Source organism: Malania oleifera, chromosome 10, assembly GCF_029873635.1.
Source record: "Malania oleifera isolate guangnan ecotype guangnan chromosome 10, ASM2987363v1, whole genome shotgun sequence".
NCBI lineage: Eukaryota > Viridiplantae > Streptophyta > Magnoliopsida > Santalales > Ximeniaceae > Malania > Malania oleifera.
Genome location: NC_080426.1, coordinates 1,294,517 through 1,316,076, shown reverse-complemented (window position 1 = coordinate 1,316,076; position 21,560 = coordinate 1,294,517). Strand labels below are relative to the sequence as shown.

The 21,560-nt window shown below is 35.1% G+C and overlaps 1 protein-coding gene across 2 annotated transcripts; it reads left to right on the top strand.

The window, feature by feature from the left end:
* The first annotated feature begins 1,621 nt into the window (after positions 1-1,621).
* On the top strand, positions 1,622-21,353 carry LOC131165528 (5-amino-6-(5-phospho-D-ribitylamino)uracil phosphatase, chloroplastic). 2 transcript variants are annotated; one of them, XM_058123427.1, is made up of 11 exons: positions 1,622-1,879; positions 1,960-2,079; positions 2,316-2,384; positions 3,500-3,604; positions 5,540-5,594; positions 11,234-11,307; positions 12,380-12,463; positions 12,550-12,690; positions 13,856-13,921; positions 15,132-15,241; positions 21,033-21,353. In XM_058123427.1, exons 1-11 carry the CDS (start codon positions 1,775-1,777, stop codon positions 21,199-21,201), a joined length of 1,098 nt encoding a protein of 365 aa, XP_057979410.1. In that variant the 5' UTR covers positions 1,622-1,774; the 3' UTR covers positions 21,202-21,353. The 2 variants fall into 2 exon arrangements, with proteins under 2 accessions (XP_057979410.1, XP_057979412.1); XM_058123429.1 differs by lacking the exon at positions 12,380-12,463 and having other exon boundaries at positions 1,654-1,879.
* Positions 21,354-21,560: the final 207 nt, after the last annotated feature.

Below are 21,560 nucleotides of genomic sequence, written 5' to 3'. Positions count from 1 at the left end.
GAATTGGGAATGAGCATTTAGAGTAAGTATAATATTTTGTCGGACTACCCACAACAAAAATAAAAATGAGTAATTTTAAGATCCAACGTTATAAAAATTTATACTATATTATAAATAAGAAATGTAAACTCTTTCAATTGCAATGCATAGGTCTTTCGTAATGTGAGAAGATGTAGGGTGTAGAAGGCTTGAGACCAAGATTAAAATTTTTTCTTCGCTTAAAAACTTTAGATGGGCAATTCTCTCGAGTGACTTGGGGTTAAAATCCTCTCCGATTGTGTACTTGCACTTGCACAAATAGACAAGTAATTGTCTTCCAAAGAAAGGAGGACAGATTGTCATGTATTTATGACCAAAATTTATCTAATGATCAGAAAATTAAATAAGTTGTGTTTAAAAAATAGATCAAACTTTTGTTATCAAGGGGATATCACTGGATAATGAAAAATTTTCTTGCTGTAATGAAAAGTTTTAGTTTGAAAAAGTTATGTTTTACGAGAATTTCAGTTCTTAGCGGTGAATGTGCTTCAATGGTAATAGATAAAACATATTTTTAATGGTGAAGTGTCATTGTAAGAAAAAAATAAAAAGAAAAAAGATATGCTATTTTTTTATTTGATAAATTCGACTTAAAAAGTAATACTTTTAACCGTCAAGAAGGAATTTGAGTATGAATATTACAATATATTTAGAGAAATTAGAAGACACAATTATTTTTGAAATTTATTATTGCATCTTTAATTATACAGCCATCCAACATTTTTCACATCCTTTTTCTTAGACATAATTAGGGTCCTTAAATTATTCTTATAAGAAAATAAAAGACATCTAAAAAAAAATTTGGGGTATCTTCCAAATTTATTAGTATGGCAATATTCACAATTTAATTTAAATAGCACATTATTTTACGAAGAGTACAATTTTAATCAAAGACAAATATGAAATATTTTCACTCGACTTGGAATGAAACATTCTATATCACATCTCAAGACATGAGAGATATGTTTTATTAAATCTTTTCAAATCTTCATATTATTATGTAGTAATTATTGATTAAATGAGTGATGTTAAGGGTGTTGATTGTTCAATCTACTCCTCTAATTTCTCAACGGAAGTAGATATTTGAACCTAATTTCTCTTTTAATGCAGATTTTTATTCTATAACTTTAAATCTAATAGGACTACGGTCTTACTTATTCTTTATCTTCTTCTTCTTTTTTTTTTTTAATGAAAATTTATACTAAAATTATAAAAATATTTAATTTACTGTTCTTTAAAGGACTTTCGCATGACATCCATTATGGCAAGTGGCGAAATTATTAAGCATACTAAGTGTATATACAGAACCAACTTGATTTTCATCATATGTATAAAAAATAATTATACCTACTTAATTTAGTTTAAATTCATATACATGGTAAAATCATGTTAATTCCAATGTATATGCTTTATTTACTTAATACTTCTCATGCTATATGTTAATTAATTCAAGGCACTTTTTTTTGTTTTTTAATTTCTTCTTGTCACCCTTTAATATTCTCTTACCTTCTTGTATCATATTGTTTTAAATATATATATATATATATATATATATATCTATTCTATATACATGCAAAAGGCTATAAAAGAAAAAAAGAAAACAAGAAAAAAAAAATATATAGATAAATCATAAATCAATAATCCAAAAGGAAAGTACAGGTAGAGAGCTTTCCTCTGCTTCTTCTTCTTCTTCTTGGGGCTTCGCAGCACCAGCTCATCTTGTGCGTCGTTGTAAATGGATTGCAATATCAAAAGCTCATCTTCTTATCTACTTCCAGTTCCAGGGAAACCGCCTCCTCCGCTTCCAGATTCTGTCTTCCCCGGAAAGCTCAAATTACCTGTACGCCTCGTTCGCTTGTTTTATATATCTTGAGGCTGCTACTTCCTTATTTATTCATTTATTTATCTATCAATTATCAGAAACTAAAACGCGTAAACCTGGGGGACCATCGTCTGGTGATGAGCAACGCTCGTGGGTCCGAAGATAATGGCCCTGGTAGTGGGTTTCCCCTTACCCCCTACAAAATTTTCACGAAAGAGGTGCTATTTTATTTTTTTTAATTCAAATTTGTGAGTTCCTCGAACTGGTCTCTGGGTTCTGGTCTCTGGGTTTTGGTTTTGAATTGCAAGATCGAAGTGATGGAGCTGGTGAAAAATCGGGTGATGTCTAAGATTGTAGGGTTTATCATGCTTCCTTCTTTCTTTATGTTCAGTTTTTGGGGGGAGCAATTTTGATAAATTAGAGTGTATTGCCCGACTGAGTACATGTGTTTTAGGCCATTGGAGCTGAATATGGAGAAGGTTTCGAGACTTTCAGACCGGATGGACTGCTCAAGGTTGACGTGGTAAGCGATTAAGAGTGTACGTTCTTTTGATGCCTTTCTCTACTTGCACAAGTAGAGGCCTTGGGATGCATGTGCTATTTAGTAATTTAAAATTTTAGAATTAATGAAATGTTTGTATAAACTATTAAACTCATAAAATTAAATAGACAAAATTTTACATTTAAATTATATCTATACATTCTGAACCAAAAATATTCATTGTTGTGTTTTTAATATAATATGGGTGAAAGACAAATTTATTCTTAGTTACGGACTTGCAATAAAGAGAAATAATTCAATGCTTCAATTTTATAACCACTAAAAGTTGATGCATTAAGCAAAAAACATATTCTGCTGGTGCCCTTTTCTTTATATATATAAATTGCTTTCAGATGTCGAATTGGCTGATATGCTCTCATATCAAATTTGGATGACAAGTTCTCATAACAAAATTGGGTCCTGCAATATGGTTGAATATTAAACAAAGAAAGGAACACATTATCTATAAACTAGTAGGAACACATTATCAATAAACTTGTGCAATTTGTTTTTCTTGTCTCTTTTTGGGCACATTCTTTGGGGTTTTTTGGGGGGATTTTGTTATCTGATCTCTAAAGCACTATAGTAATTGCTCTTAGTTGATTGCTGGATGATGTTTTGTCCTCCACAGCTTGTTTTTGTTTCTTTCCTTATGAATGGAATCTTTTCTTATACGAAAAAAAGTATTATTTGTATGGATGAGGTTGTGGAGATGTATGGCTGAAACAATGCTGCAATCCTAGAATAGGTTAAGAGAGGAACTTAAAGGAGTAGCACTTCAACAATCTTTTAAATGTAGTATTCTCCGATTTCCTGATTAGAAAGTCACATGCTTTAGGACCTTTTTATAGGAAAATTCCAGTGACATGAGTGATGCCACTTGTTTCATGCATACACACAGAGCAATATGACTTTTAGAGTCTCTAAATTTGCTTCTACTTGTTCTAGCAAGTTCCATTAGTTTCAATACTATTGCAGAATTCTAAAATTACTTTTTCCAACAAAATGTTCCATTAAATTTGCTTCGCATATCATATTTGCTGGTTTTGCAAGAAGTTTGTGTGTCACTTACATGCATCAAACTCTTACTGTGATAGGCTTTTCTGAACGAAAGATTGCAGGAAGGTTTTCTTCAACGAATCCGCTATGCAATGAAACCAGATGAAGCGTATGGTCTTATTTTCTCATGGGACAATGTGGTGGTAATTTCTTGAACCTCAGTCATGACAGTGTGAAAGTCATTTTTTTTTTTTAAATGTCTATTTAATTTATGCAATTGCTTAAAACTTCTGTGAGTAGGGATTCTCGATGATAATATCATGGCCATACCATGGTAACTGTATCGTCCTTTTTTCCCTCTGTTGTGAGCAGCAAAGGTAAGGATGTAACTAATAATATACATATGAGAAAAACCGTGGAGTGCTCAATAAGTGATTAAATAAATAGGGCCTTATTATGATGATATAGTCAATTGCAAGAAAGACATGCTGGAGAATTAGTGGCCATATCCTATATTATGGTTTGAAGTTCTAAATTGGCGAGGAGATGACTTGAAAGAAGTTTGAGTCAACTATCGAAGGGAAGATCTTAATGTGGCACCTGGTTTGTGTTATCCAAGATGCCCTCTGTTGTGATTCCCAAGATTCTTGATACCTAGACAAGATTCCCAAAATAGAGGATTTCCAAGTTTGGTTGGAAGCATATTATTGATAGATTCCAGGATAGCGGCTTTCCAATGGTTTATTCTTGGGAATGTGATGTAGGACAAGAAGCAAGACTGTGGGTAGATCCTTGTTGGAGAATAATTCAAAAGAATTGGGACAAAGATTGATGGGTTTAATTAATAGTTAATTATGTGTTTAGTTTAACTAGTATAGGATTATCTGTATTGGCAGCTTATTTGTAATATTTGTGTTTTTAGGGTTTTGTTTGTAATTTTGTGTAGTTTTAGGGGTATATGTGTAATTTCATGTGTTAGTGGCCTTCTTGTAAATAGCGTGTGAAAGCCATCTATGGATGTAGTGTTTTGAAGAATTTGAATTGAATTGAATGTGTGATTCCCCCGTCACCTCTCTCCTCTCTTTCCTCTTCCTTCTTCCCCTTTCCTCCCTTCTATCTCTCATGGCTACATATCCTTGATGCTTTCCTGCATTAGGATGATGATAAAATACCAATAGATTCCCAAAATATCGTAAAGTTGGATAATTGACAATTTTGCAAAAAAAAAAGAGAGCATATAAATAGTATTTTAGAACAAAATTCAACGATAAAATAAAAGACTACAAATTACGTAGCTCATTGAGAGCTAATTTCAAAAGCAGCAATTAAATTAAGATGTACCACATTATTCAAATAGGTTAATTCAGTGGTGCAACTATTTTTAAAAAATAATGATAATAAATATGGAATTCATTCATATTCATGTCAAGCTATGTCATTTGACCATGTATGGGCCAATAATTTTCTTTGGGAACATTTCACATACCCTCAAACTTTAAATTCAAAATCCATATGGTTCTATACCTACTTTCATCCCAAAGATGAAGAGCAAGGCCGATGAGGCAAAAGCAGTTGTATGTACAGAGGAGAGTGAGAGCAAGAGGACGTTGTATTGGAAATGAGATAGGTTGTAAAGGTATTTCTGAATTTTGAAAAAAATAACCAGGACCAATTGTTAGTTCATATCCTTAGGTTGATTCCCCCACACTGGGAATTAGGATACCCACCTATTGAAATGGGAATAGGGGTGCCAGTGTATAAAGAGCTTGTGGGAATTAGTATCATTCCTGGGAATTCCCACTCATAAAACGTGCACTAAACACTGGGAATCAATGAGGGTTCCCGGAAATCGTTGGTTGATTCTGTGTACCAAATGCTTCACTTGAGCTTCCCAAAACCGATAGTTAATAGATTATATATATATATATATAGATATGTATGTATGTATACACACACACACACACACACACACACACACACACATATACATATAAACACAACTTTAAAATTGACCTCTAAAAAAAGAATATATATAATGTTTATCAGCCATATTTATTGTTATTTAATATTTAATAGCTCCAAAGCTTAATATATCATTATTTCCTTTTTCATTTAATCACAAATATGATGTATTTCAGGCTGATACTCGAGATATAGAGTTAAATGCTTGGAAACAGCTTGCTTCTGAAGAGGGTAAGTCGCACTTTTCCCTTTTAAAGGAGTTTCTTTCCTTTTTATAAATATATTTAAAGCTTAGATCTTTACCTATTTGCAAATTTATTTTTTCACTTATCAAGTTCAAATCTATGGATAAGCAACAAAGAATCCTTGCCAGTGCTCTTCTTTATTTCATGATGAAAATGTTACTGGAACTAGTTGAATTTTCCCATGGTTAGATGATTGATACTATCATTAACTTTATTTCTATATTGGGTCAGTGATGAGTCAACGTAGAAGTTATTTCTTTTCTCATCGTAATAACTGATTAAGTAGTTCATTTGCTGGTGATTTTCTCATTGTAGCATCTCATGGAATCTAAGTATTGTTACTAGAATTTATGTTTTATGGTTCATCAAATTAAATACTAAGGCAACAGAGACGCCTGTTTAATGGAGAAAAAATTGTAGCAGGGGCTGAACCTGAATGATTTAATGCTACCCTAGAATTGAATATATCCTATGGTGCTGATGGAAATTAAGGCTTAAGTTCTTATTTGAGAAATTTGAACTTTTAGGAGCTTTTGTTAATTTAGGGATATTTTGGACATTTTAGTTAATTTGGGGTTATATTTATAATTTTCTATTTATGCTAGGGCTAGTTTATTGTGTCTTTTAGTTAATTTTTTGGCAATGGAATAATCACTTGTGCCGTCGTGAATTGAATCTGGTTGGTCTTTCATCTCTCTCCCCCTTCTCTTACATTGGTTGCCTTCTTCTTTGTCCTCCACCTTTTTCTGCTCCTCTCTTTCTCCTCCTCTTTCCTTTGTAATCTCTCCTCTCTCCCCTAATTTTCTTTTTTCTGTCTATTCTCTTCTATTGCTCTGTGTCTTCTCTTTCTCCCTGCTGTCCTGCTTCAAATTGGGATAAAAGCAGACTGAAGCAGCCATCTGAAGAGACTGAACTTTCAAATTCGGTTGAACTTTCAATCAAGTTAAACTGAAGCTTGAGTTTTTGATCAATCCATAGAAGTTCTTCGCCTTCGTTGCAGCAGTTCTTTTGAAGCCATCTGATTTGTGAGCTTGTGAGTTTGCTTGAGTTTTTGATCAATCCATAGAAGTTCTTCGCCTTTGTTGCAGCAGTTCTTTTGAAGCCATCTGATTTGTGAGCTTGTGAGTTTGCACTAACTCCATACTTCTGTGTTTTTTTTTATTATTGCTTTTTAATTTGTGAGGTTTGGCCTTGGATCAACGATAAGGTTGCTCCTTTGTGACTAGCTAGTCGTGGATTTGTGTCCAAGGAAACTGCCTCTTTGCATAAAATCAGGGGTAAGACTTTGTCTACTGTGACAACCCTCTCCTAGCCCCACAAAGCAAGGAGCCTTGTGGCCCAGGGATGCCCTTTTTAATTTGGGAAAAAAATTGTCCACTCATTGTGTCATGTTCCTAGTTTTTTTTTTTGGCACATGAACGGCTGTGACTTCTTCTAAAATCCAATGGGGTCACTAGGCCTAGGCAAAAAATTGTTTTACAAATCATCATATCGAACCAAGTTAAAAGCCTACTAAGAGTGAACATTTGTTGAAAACACAAAACATATAAATATATATATATATATATATATATATATATTCCATAAGCAATTAAAAGCGTTTTTCATTTAGTAACAAGCTCTTTACATTGAGCTGTACTTTTCATACAACATTTTTCTCACTCCCTTGTCTACATACACAACGGCCCAAAACTGAACACATGCTTAGTATCCTTATTGCCTTCCTGCCAACCTGTATTACATGTCAAAATGGTATTATCTTGGAGAACCTGACAAGTGGAGCTTTCCTTCAGTTTGAACCTGAAATTATTAAGGAATAGGGTGAGCAACCACAAGCTCAGTAGACATTCTTAACTCCCCCTTATTCAATAAGGATAACACATGATTTCTTACATGTATGCGTGATCATAAGGTGCATGAACACAATCTTTATTCAAAGCAATCTATTCATCTAAAGTGACCAATGCAAAACATTCAAATAACATGCATTTACATTTTTTTTTTCTTCAACATTGCAGTGCTATCCCAACTTACTGCACATTTTATCTCTAAGCTGTTAGTGCCAAATTCTAGCTTGGTCAACCACCGCTTAACACGGAAATACCAATTAAGAGCACCTACCTTGATTTTCAGATTCTTCAACTTAGTCTAAGTTCCCCTCCGCATTTCCTGTATTTTATCTTGATTTTCTATGAATTTCCCTGATTTTATGCAGAGTTATCTTTCCCTTTTTCTCTTCCCCCTCTCTCTATCTAGAACTAGGGTTTTCAGCAAGTGTTTTGGGGTATTCTTCTCTATGTTCAGGCTGTTCTGCAGGCTGGAAAAGTCAAGACAGCAGCTGGTGGCAACAGGGGTCCTGCAGTGTACTAGGTGTCTTCTGCTGGTTTTTCAGAACTGCCAGGTGACGGCTGCTGGTTTTGTAGTGCTGCCAATTGTCACACCTGGTTTCAGCATGCCCCATTTTTTTTTTTTTTTTTCCCTATGCCCCAACTCTTATGCTATTTATGTTTTATATTGACCCTCATAATTTGCTTTCATCTAAGCCCCTCCTACCACTAATAAGTCATTTCCAATATCAGTTGACACAAATAAATGGATAACATGGCTAGTATGAACTTACTTATTGAGAAACAAAGCAAGTCATGCTAATTTATCAAAGTAATTTAAATTTACAGTGGCTTAAAGGGTATGGTTATCACACATTGGCTTGCTTCTCTACCTCAAATCTTAGTGGTGTTTCTTTTATTCTTATCCTTGCACATCCATTCTTTTTTGTTTGTTTATTCCAAGAATAATATTAATGGCTTTGAGACATTTGTTATCAGTTGGAGTAGAAACTTGGTGTTCTTTTGATTTGGTGCCTGTTTCATCACTCATCATTTCCTTCATTGGTTATTTGACATGGAGAATTGGTGTATCTAGTTAGGATGCCTAATCATCAGTGCATCTACTAGCTAAATCTGCATATTCTAATTATGCAAGTTTTTGACCCTGTGGATGTGAGTCATGAATCTTCTTTTCAGGTTCAGGATGTGGCCCATAGTTCTTTACAAAATGAGAATCTAGAATTGTCTTCAGTTATCCAAGGACCTGATGATGTTTCCTATAATCTAAGACCCACCTCTTGATGATCGTAATTTGTAATGGGTCCTGAGATTACTTGTCTATCAGTGGTTCTAAACTGCTTGTCTATCAGGATTGCCTGCTGACTCTACTCCAGAGTTTGTGGATGATTCCTTAATCATTGAACCTGTTGGTGAGAATCCCTTTGAGATGCTCTGATGCAGGACCAACGGTGAACATTGTTAATTCTCAATTCCAATCTCCTTGAAATTATTGCATAGTGTATTTTATAGGTTTTCAATTCTTGGAAGATAGGCAACTAATTTAAGGAACTTAAACAAAACTAAAACACTAGTTTCCTAAATAATAATACCCTAGAATCTTGCTTCCTAAATGATAATATCCTAGAATCTTTATTTAGTATAATTACCCTAAATAAATGATACAAAAGCAATAAAATTAGAAAACTAAAATAGCTTGTGTTTGCATGCTGCATCATTCTCCCCACCTATTTTGGAAATCCATCGGACAAAGAACCTAGATCATGACCATGCTTGAAGGAGACCAATGTATTGTATTTGCCTCAATTGAAATGGGATTGTATAGTTAACAAGCTGGGGAGGTACAGCTAGCAAATTTTTTTGTGATGATGAAATCAACTGGTTGATGATCTGACTCCAGTTTTGAGACATCCATTATTTCTTCCGGTCAATATCAATAGTAGCTTCCTCAACTACCTCAACAGGTTGGGGATTGGGCTCCCAATACATTGGTTTTACTATTGCAATAGTAGCTTCCTCAGCTACCTCTTCTTGTTGGGCTACCTTTTCTGTAATAACCAGAAAGGAAGACATCTCTTCTAACTTAGACTGATTAGGTCGAAGAATGAGATAAAGGTGTGAAGCATAGAATCAAGCTTGCTCATCCTAGCATCAATCTTGTCCAATTCAGAGGTAAAAGTAATGGCTGTTATTTTTTGTTATTATTTTAAAGGACTGACTGAGTCAATCTGGATTGGTTGAACTGGTTCGGTTCAGTGTGGTTTGACTGAATTGGTTAGGTTAAATAGCAGTGAATCGGCTGGTCTGAAACTTCTATGAATAGCTTTTCCTCTGCTACCTTTTCTTGTTTGGTTACCTTTTCTGTAATAGCTGGAAAGGAAGACATCTCTTCTAAGTCACTGTGATTAGGGTCAAAGAATGAGATCAAAGTACTTAGAATCAAGCTTGCTCATCCTAGCATCAATCTTGTTTGACTGAATTGGTTTGGTTAAATAGCAATGAATAGGCTGGTATGAAATTTTATTGAACCCCTTTTCTTTGTATGAGAGGGTTTTTTCTTTAAGCAAGAGCAAGGCGTTGTCACGAATCATCTTCTTCCAACAAAAAGAAATAGGGTATCTGTACCTGTTATCTTCCACAAACAGAAATAGGATTTGGGCGAATGGGGCCAGGTCTCAACAAGCACTGAGTGCAGCTGCATCAACAAGCGACAACCTAATGATGATCTGTGGGGAGATGAATGAGTGGAGGATCTATTTGCTACAGCCCTATGGTGTTTAAGGATGCAATGCAGTTCATGCTACTTCGTTTTTTTGCTTGCTTGATGTTATTTATGTTGCTGAATTGTTGCTACTGTGCCATTTCAAAACTCAAGGCCAAGTTTTTTCTCTTGTCAAGGTAATTTGATGGAAGACCACCCATGGTGCCTAACAGCCTTTGGATAAAATTTCAGGCTTGCGTATTCTACGCTTAGATTTGAAAATTAGGGCTTTGTTTGATTTGAATTTTGGATATTTTTTAAATTTTGGTTGATTATGGTTATTTTGGTTATTTTATTTCTTTTGGTGTTGATTGTAATTTTTAATTTTGATCTTTAAATTAAGATTATTTTATTAAAAGCACTAGATTGGTGTAATGGAACAATCAATTGTGCATCTATCATCTTTGATTTTGAATCCACTTTTCCTCCTCTCTCTTCCCTCTCTTACATTTACAGCTCTCTTCTTTTTCTTCCTCTCTCTCTCTCTCTCCCCCTTCCCTTCTTTATGTATTCTTTCTTGTATTTTCTTTTTGTCTCTCTATTCTCTTAAAATTTTCTCCTCTCCCTCTCCTCTTTATTCCTGCTGCCCTACGATATTAATAGAATAATACCTGGGTGTCTTTAGCATAATAGTAAAATGCATCTTACTCCTGCTGGCTATTTAGGAAGCATACTTTAAGGAAGAGTTTTTGTTAAACTAATTAGACATGGCAGAGATATTGAGCAACATAGGAGCATAGATTTCAAGTTCCATGAATTCATCTGCACTCCACCACCTTTTAGTCATATATTTAATGTTTACTTGTTTTCTTTAAGTCTTACCTGTTACCTCACAAGTTATTTGAGAGATTCTAAAAATTTTATCGTTTGAAATTGCAGAGCAAGTGAAAATTTAGTTTACTTGGAAGTGGAGTGTGTAGTATACCAATGCTAGGGTATATAATGATTATTTGGTGAAGATATATTGAAATCAAAATGATTTGAGCGCCCTGGAATATTTATTTCTTGTTACTTCTGCAGGAAAGGAAATTCCTGAAGATATTGATGTGGAAAAGCTTATGCTTTATGCAGGTGCTGATCATGTACTGCATAAGGTTTGGAAATTCATGAACATCATTTGCTTATGTGGGATCTTACCTCGACATGCATACCTCTTACAATTATGATATCTTTAGATGAAATATTCTGTCTTTGTACAGTTAATGCTTTTGGTCACAAGAGGCAGTATTAGGAATTTTTTCCTGGATGTTGTTTTACATGCCCTTGAGATATTCCCTGATTCATATGACAAATTTCAGATTTATAATCTACTGGAGTTCGGGAATAAAGAGGTTTCATTGTGGTTTGTTGTTGTTGTTTTTTTTTTTTTTTTTCTTTATTTATTTATTTGGGTGGGGATGGGGTTGTAGAATGTCAAATAAAACACTTGAGATAAGGAAACAAGAAAAACTCATCATTTTAGGCATTGAATTGAACTGGGTAAAAAGGGCTTCTAAGGATGGGCTGACGTAGTGATGACATTAGCTGTGCAATCCCTAGTTTTCTTCCCTAGCATTCCAAGCCCTGCCCCTCCCTTAATCTAACTTAATGGATAATTCCTCACTTTGGCAGCTGTGTTTGATTGGTTTTGTTTATTATTATTATTATTTAATAGGCTAAGAAAAGAAATGGCCCTGCTCCTGTTTGCAGTTAATTCTTCCAGCCTCATTATTTAGGTTCCTAAATTAACATAAAAAACTTGGCTAAACATTACTTGCAGTTATTTTAAACATTTATTTGCCTTATGATTTTTTCCCCCATGAGTGCCTAACATTCACTGCCATGAGTTTGGCATGTTAGCTGAAGGAAGCTTTCTGAGACTAATGATGCAGTGTTTTTCTGTGCATGTTGCAAACCCATTGGTATTCCTTTATTTGGTGCACTGAATTGTTAAGTTGTATTTTCTGTTCATTTATTAGAGATTCATCATCCTTTTTTGCATCCCCCTTCTTTGGACATTAAAATTTCCATTCTCCCACATCCACTTGCACACTGAGAGATCTAAAATTTTTTTAGATAATCTTGTCTGGTATTATAATGCTGCAGAACAATTTCTGTCAATCATAACCAGTTCATATATGGTGCCTCATGTTTTTGGTTTTTTACAAGCTTTTAAAAAAATGGCAGTTGTTTCTTTGGGATAAAGCTGAACGAGAATTGGATAGATTGAAGCTAAGGCTTTCACAAATATATTATGATAATCTTCTCAAAGTGAGAGCTTGCGTCTTTGATTCCATGGTATCATGTTTGTAACTTAACTGTAGTAAATAATGTTGCTTTGTTTGTCCTCAATTCAGCTTAGCAAACCCATGGAGGGGCTGGTTGAATGGCTGGATGCAGTATCAACAGCTCGTATACCTTGTGCTGTTGTGTCAAGTCTTGATCGGAAAAACATGGTTGAAACGCTAGAACGTATGGGACTCAGCAAGTATTTCCAGGTTAGTGATAGTTTTAATATATATATATATATATATATATATATATATTTATCTCTGATGGTTTTAATTGTTGATATATTTTCTTCTGTAGAGTAAATATAGGTGTAATAAAGGCACCCCCAGAATATTTTAGTTTATAGTGTTCCTTTGATATTCCTATGGTAAACTGAGTAAACTCTACCTAACAGTATAGGTTAATTTTACAATCTTTTTCGATTCATCCATGTCTCTCCTCCTTTTATCTTTCGCTCGAATCATTACCATTTCATTGGTTGATTTTGCTTAGGGATGTTCAACCAAAATACTACAAAAACCAGTCCAAACCAATCCAAATATGGTTGGCTCAATTTTTAGTTTTGGTAATAATAAAAAGTCAAACCAAAGAATCTGAGTTATCAATTGTTTTATCCATCTCTACATATATTATACTTCAATTTAAATCTTTATGGTAACATTTACTTTAATTATGACCCGAACTCAGATGCAGATTGATGTTTTATTCAGAAAAAAATTGAGAATCACAATTGGATTGTTATGTTGTAAGAAAAAAAAAAAAAAAAAGAATTACAATTTTTTTTAATTGAACGTATTTGTTCATTTTAAATACTTTATATTTCAATTTAAATCTTCATAGTAATGTTCACTTTAATATAATTTATAAATTTTAGTTTTGAAAATTAGGTTGGATGCCACATCATTAGGCTATTTCATTTGCTAAATAAAGAGTAAGAAGGATGGAGACCTTTTTGGGGGAGGGGTTGAGTCTAAGTGGTAGGCCAAAAATATATATATATATATATATATATATATTTAAATCATAAATTTTTTTAAAAAACTACTATATATATTTTTAAATCATAATTTTTTTTTTTAAAAACTACTGAATCAAACTGCATAGCTGAAGTTAAATTGCGTTACCTTGTGGGATTCATTCAAAATTTAAGAGGAAAATTCGATCTGGTTTGGTATTCGATTTGCTAAAACTAAGCTGCTTGAATCAAGTTCACCCCTAGTTTTGCTTGACTGAATGACTGACCCATCATTTATGCTAAATCCTTTTGTGTTTTCACCACAATACACATGCTGATGGTATTGTTTTTTTTCACCACACTACACTTGCTGATGGTTTTGCTTTCAGTTGACTGTATGTTATTTGGAGATGTAGGCAATTGTGACTGAGGAAGATGGCATGGAGTCAATAGCTCATAGATTTCTTTCTGCAGCTGTAAAGGTATTGTATATTATACATAACAAAGGCTTTGTTTGGTTGGACCGCACTAAAAATAAAATTCCTTAAAAGATATTTTCTTACAAATGATTCTTTGTTGAAAGAATGATTTGTGGTTTAGATGACAGGTTGAGAATTATTTAAAATAGCCATACAATTTGAACATCTGGAAGAATAAATTCGATTTATAGTAACTAAAGATCATATACAACAAAAGAGAACACCAACCTAGATAATTTACAAATACTGTTTATATACATAAATATATGTATATATAAACACATATATAATTTTATATTTGATGATAATATGTACTTTGATGATATAAATTTTGATCTTAGTATTCAAAATCATATTTAGGATAGGGGGCTTAGTTTTCTCTTTAGTTGAACAATTGAAATCTTAGACATCATAACTGAAAATGAGTGACTTCTTTACGGAAGGGAAGTTTTTCCATCACACGGAGGAAAATAATTTTCTACAGAAAATATTTGGCTGTCAACCTAATGACAAAATATTATCAAGACTGAGACCAATTTTGTAGAAATACTCTCCTTCTAGTTTTTCCATCACATGACGGAAAATAATTTTCGACAGAAAATATTTTTCTGTCAACCTAATGACAATATTATCGGGACGGAGACCAATTTTGCAGAAATAGTCTCCTTCCAACCCTAAATGCGTTTTCTGAGTTATAATACAATTCAAGATATCTTCTTTACCAAAGCTGTGACACATTACAAGTAGAAAACCCAATCGTATACAACTTTTAACATATTTTTTGATTGGCTGTATCCCATAAGAAAAGATGAAGTCTGACTAAATCTGCTTCCTATATTTGACCGTAAATATACATTTGGTTGACTGAAGGAACAGAATTGAATAAGATGGGAATGGAATATAAGGTATACTAATTTATAAAAAAAGTTACTTGTATAAAAGTTTAGCAAACATGGAATAGGACAGGAGAAAACATTCTCATGTTGAAAATTGGGAATGGTCAATTCCATGTTATAGATTACTAAATTTTGGTGCACTGTTATTTGATTTATAATGACAAATACATTTCTTTTGAAAGCTATCAAATCCTTATATTATAGTTGTAGAAATAAACATTTCACAAAACTAGCATGAACGAAACTTTTGTAGACTTTGATTGTGTTGACTGGGCTTCATTGATTGTCCTTGACCTACTTGTATAAATTCATTTCAGTTGGACAGGAAACCTTCCAAGTGCGTGGTGTTTGAGGATGACCCTCGAGGCATAACTGCTGCTCACAACTGTACAATGATGGCTGTTGCATTGATCGGTTCTCACCCTGCGTGCGTATTCTGTTATTTACACATCTATGAATTGGGATTGTTTGGATGCTTCTTGGGAAAGGAACTATTTTTAAACCTTAAAGCTGCATTTGGGAGCATGAATTTCGGACCTTGGATTTGAATTGTAGTATAAAATTTTATTGATATTCACCTAAATCCACATAAATCCAAATCTGATGCCAAAAATTCATGCTTTCAAATAGTCTGGACCTTGGATTTTGTAGGTTTAGACAAAATGCAATATGAAGTTTTATTGAAATTTCTTCCAAATTCATGCGAGTCTAAATCTAGGGCTTGAAATACATGGTTCCAAATAATTTTAACAAATGTTTTGGAGCATGAAAGTTGTTGTAAAATTCGGGTATAGGACACACACACAGAGCGGAAGATGTAAAAACAAAAGAAACTCCAAGTCTCAATAGCACTTAACCAATATGAATGAGAAAACAACAAGCAATAATACAAGAATGAAAGCAAATGACATTTAATATTCACTACAATGTGAAACACCACAAGACACAAGTTTTACAATGATCTCTATATACAAATACGTTCAGAAGTACATATATAGAAGTCCCTCAGAGGTTTCCCTCCAATATCTCAACTGCCTCAACATTCAAATTCGAAATTTAAATTTCTTTTCGCAGCCTAGGTGTTCTCGTCGATGAGAAGATGGGTTCATTGACGAGAACAAGAAGGACATTCGTCGACGAGAAGACGACATTCGTTGACGAGCCCATTTTCCTGCTCTTGATATCTCAGGATCTCTGAACTTTTGGGCCTCTCGGGATCTTCTCGTCGACGAGTACCTGCTGTGCAACCTTTCTTATGTTTTTCTTCATTTGTTTAAGAAACTCTAAGCATAAGAGTCACACCATAAACAACAATCTCCACCTTGGCTATTATAGGCCTCTTAGGAGAATCCCGAAAAACATGTTTAGCTGCTCCACCTCGAACTTTAAAAACGCTAGGTTGGGTTCGTCTCCCTCCTATCATTTGGAGACATGGAGTAAGTCCAAACAATGCTTGAACTTTTCAGAAGTAACCGATTTCGTCAGAATATCCGCTGCATTTTCAGAAGTGTGAACCTTCTCTAACACAAGTTCACCTGAAGCAATCAATTCCTGAACTCTGTGGAACCTCACATCAATGTGCTTGGTTCTAGCATGGTATACCTAATTCTTCGCCAAGTAAATGACACTCTGACTATCACAATGCAACACCGCTCCATCTTGCTGTAATCTTTGCTCTCTAACTAAATCAGTAAGTCATAAGGCTTCCTTTGCAGTTTCGGCGATTGTCATATACTCCGCTTCAGTCGTGGACAATGCTACCGGAGACTGAACCATGGATTTCCAATATACCGATCCTTCTACAAAAGTAAAAACATATCCCGTTGTAGATTGTCTATCATCTATATCTCCAGCATAATCTGCATCTACAAACCTCGTAATTGAAGGACAACCCTGTTGCTTGCCGCACATGATGCCATAATTCGATGTACCTGGCAAGTATTTAAGTATCCATTGTACAACTTCCCAATATTGTCTTCCTGGATTAGAAAGAAACTTGCTTACCACACTTACAACATGTGCCAAATTTGGTCTCATACATACCATGGTATACATCAAACTCCTCACAACACTAGTATAGGGGACCTTTGATGTGTCCTAGATTTCCTCATCCGTACTTGGGTAATCTGCAGTAGACAACTTAAAATGATTCGCTAGAAGTGTACTTACCGGTCTTGCATTAACAACCATGCTAAACCTTTCCAACACCTTATGCACATAACCGCCCTGAGATAGCCATAATCTCCCTGCAATCTTGTCTCGGCGAATTTCCATCCCAATTATTTTCTTGGCTGAACCAAGATCCTTCATGTCAAATTCCTTATGCAACAAGTCCTTTAACTGATTCACCTCAGTTAAATCTTTTGTAGCTATCAACATATCATTGATATACAATAACAAGAAAATAAGCGAGTCATTATCAAGTTTGTTCACATATACGCAGCAATCATACTCACATCTTTGTAGCCAATTTTGATCATGTAAGAATCAAACCGTTTATACCATTGCCTTGGAGACTGTTTCAGCCCATAAAGAGACTTCTTCAACCTGTAAACTAAATTTTCTTTTCCCGGTTCAATGAATCCCTTCGGCTGTACCATGTAGATTTGTTCCTCCAAGTCACCGTGAAGAAACGTCATCTTCACATCCATTTGTTCCAAGTAAAGATCATAAACCCCAACACAATTCTGATAGAAGTATGTCGGACCATTGGAGAAAAGATCTCATCATAATCTATCCCCTTCATTTATGAGTATCCTTTTGCCATCAACCGTGCCTTGAACTTCTCACCTTCTTTTTCTGATATTGCGTCCTTCTTCCTGTACACCCATTTGCACCCAATCGGTCTCTTCTCATCTGGAAGCTCCACCAACTCCCAAGTTTGATTTTTACGTAGTGACTCTATTTCCTCAATTATTACTCCCATCTATCTACCTTTCTCCTAGTCGTGCACTGCCCCTTGAAATGTAGTTGGATTATTGCAACTGATTAGAAAAACATAAGACATTAACTCTTCAAACCCATACTTTGGCGGAGGCCTAATAGTGCGTATGGATCTCCGTATAGGAAGATCGTCAACTCGCTAGTTTCTTGAGCTAGAGCTCTCTACAACCGTGAGACCATGATCATTTCCGTTGCCCTGAGCTTCCAACTCCACCTGCACGACATGTTCATCACTGTCCTAGCTTTCTGGCTTCTATTTCTGTTCATCACATTCTTGAGTACGCTTTACTATAGCCTTCTCATCAAAGACTACATCCTTACTAATCACCACCTTATTTGCAACTAGGTCCCATAGCTTGTACCCCTTTACACCCATTGGATACCCCAAAAAAATACGACGACGAGACTTTGGGTCAAGCTTAGACCTCTCCTCACTAGACACGTGAACATAGACTGGATACCTGAATAATTCTAATTTGGAATAGTCTACTACATTTCCCGTCTATACCTCTTCCGCCACTTTACCCTCAAGTGACGCTCTTGGTGATCTGTTTACCTGAAAACAAGTCATACTAGCAGCTTCGGCTCAAAAATTCTTTGGTAGTCCTGCATTTAATCTGAGACACCGAGTCCTATCAGCAAGAGTCTGGTTCATCCCTTCTACCACACTATTTTGTTGAGGTGTCCGACGAACTGTAAAGGGTCTCTTAACCTTGCTTTGCACAAAACTCCATAAATCGAGAATCAGCGTACTCAGTCCCATTATCCGATCTCAAGTATTTGATTTCCCTACCCGTTTGGTTCTCCACTTCAGCCTTTCAAATCTTAAACTTGGCAAACATATTTTAATTTGTGACGCATGAAATAAACCTAGACTTTCCGTGAGTAATCATCAATGAAACTCACATAATACACATGTTCACCCTTTGATGTAACTCTAACTGGGTCCCAAACATCTGAATGCACATAGTCAATAATTGTCTTGTGAGTAGCTGATATGAACTTTGCCCTATTTTGTTTTCTAAGAATACAAATCTTGCAAAATTCCAGTTGACATAATTTCAAGCAGCCCTTGAAGAGTTTCCTCTTGTGTAGTTCTTTCATGCCATGTTCCTTAATATGCCCAAGGCGCATATGCTACAAGACGGTCTCATCTAATTCAGCATCCACGGTTGCAACTCCACCTACAACGGTAGTTCCCTGCAATGTGTAGATATTCCCATTTAGTTTCTGCCCTTTCATTACAGTCATATTACCTTTCCATACTGTCGAGACTCCATATTTGGACTTGTAATTAAAGTTATTACAATCCAAGGTACCAAATGATATCAAACTCTTTCTCAATTCTGGTATATGTCTTACATTGCACAACGTTCTCAGAGCACCATCAAGTATTTTAATCTTTACATTTCCTATGCCAATGATCTTGTAAGAAGCATCATTACCCATACGAACTGATCCAAAATTTACTAACCTGTAAGTGCTGAACCACTCCTTATTCAGAGTCATGTGATAAGAACATGCTGAGTCAAGTATCCAAGAGTCCATTAGATTATCCGACCCCATTGAAACTGATAGAACATCCACCATCACTACATGTTGAATCTCCTTTTTGAACAACATTTGCAGATTTTGAAACACCTTCATGTTTCTCAGAATTTCCCTTCTTCCAATCCGGACACTCCGGTTTCACATGCTCTTTTTTACTGCATTTATAACACTGGATTTCCTCCTTGGATTGATTTCGGGATTTTTGACTGGACCCACTTTTAAACTTTCCTTTGCCACGATCGTTACTACCCTTTACCACAAGTTCTTCTCCTTTACCACATATTTTCAATCTTTGATGAAAATTCAACAAGACACTTGTTACCTCTTCTAGATCAAGAGTCTCATTTCCCCACGTAAGAGTGGTCACAAGGTTTTCATAGGTATGAGTCGACGGTAAGGAATTTAACAATATCAAAGCCTTATCATCCTCATCAAACTTGACATCAACCCTCATCAAATCACTAATGATTTGATTAAAAGTATTAATGTGTTGATCCAAGCTTGATCCTTCAACTATCTTAAGTCAATACAAACGTTGCTTAAGAAAAAATTTATTATTAAGAGATTTGAACATGTACCGGCTCTCTAACTTTCGCCATATAGCCGCTAGAGAATCCTCCTCCACCACCCGATAGAGTACTTCATCGGCCAAACATAATCGTATTGTAGAAGCGGCCTTTGCTTTCAAATTTACCTATGTTGCCTCATCCATTCCTTCTGGTTGAGTGTCAAGTAGAGGCTTAGCCATTCCTTATTGTACAGGAAAGTCCTTCACGCTCCTCTGCCATAAACCAAAATTCCCGGTTCCATCGAATTTAACGATGTCAAATCTTGTAGAAGATGATCCCGATGCCATGATAACAATCGCTCTGATACCAATTTGTTGTAAAATTCAGGTATAGGACACACACACAGCGGAAATGTAAAAACAAAAGAAACTCCAAGTCTCAATAATACTCAACCATTATGAATGAGAAAACAAGAAGCAATAACACAAGAATGAAAGCAAATGACATTCAATATTCACTACAATGTGAAACGCCACAATACACAAGTTTTACAATGATCTCTATGTACAAATACGTTCAAAAGTACATATATAGAAGCCTCTTAGAGGTTTCCCTTCAATAACCCAACCACCCCAACGTTTAAATTCGAAATTCAAATTTCTTTTTGCAGCCCAAGCGTTCTCGTCGACGAGAAGATGGGTTCGTCGACGAGAACAAGGACACTCGTTGACGAGCCCATTTTCCTGCTCTCGGTATCTCAGGATTTCTAAACTTTTGGGCCTCTTGAGATCTCCTTGTCGATGAGGATAGGGCACTCGTCGACGAGTCCTTGCTGTGCAGCCCTTCTTATGTTTTTCTTCCTTTGTTTAAGAAACTCTAAGTATAAGAGCCACATCATAAACAACAAAAGTTTATATTACATTTTTTCCAAATCCAAATTTAAGGTCTAAAATATTTTCTCCCAATCTCAACCTTAATGCATTTGCATCGTAGCATTAGCACCATCACAATGTTTGGAGTTCATTATTTCCTTATTAATTCCAAGATTTGTCAAGATGGTTCCTCTTCTAATTCTTGAGTTAAATAAATAATTCCACGAGGAGCAAAAAGATAGTTACACATCTGTTGGACATCCAAATGCCCCCATTACTATTACTTTTTTCCTTCTTTGACAGATTTTCTGTAGGATGAGGAACTTATGTTTGGCCAATGCAGGTATGATTTGGTGCAGGCAGATCTAGCAGTGGCCAGCCTTAGTGAGCTTTCTGTCATAAACCTGCGGAGACTATTTGCTCACAAGGGTTCTGCCTTCATGGATCTGCAGAAGCAGATTATTGAGAAATCTCCTCCCAAAAGAAAGCTTACCGTTGACACCATATTTTGATCCATTTTGACACCACACCCTTTCCTCAACTTCCTGTAACTTTTGCCCCACTCCCTTTTTATCCCTACAAAAAAATAAAATAAAATAAAATAAAATATGGTTGTATCACATTCATATTAGTTCGTTATAGTTCTATAAATTTCATTTCTATCTTTCTGTCCCCCAATTTAGACTTTCTCACCCGCATGTCCATTTCTATCTTTTGAAGTGTGAATGCAGATTCTGCATGTCAGCATTGGGTTCTGTTGGTGCATTGACATGATTCTCTTGCGTGGTATGTTCATGGAGATTTTTACTAGTCACTAATAGAATACAATCGATAGAGGAATGAAATTAAATTTATTATTTTATTTTTGGGT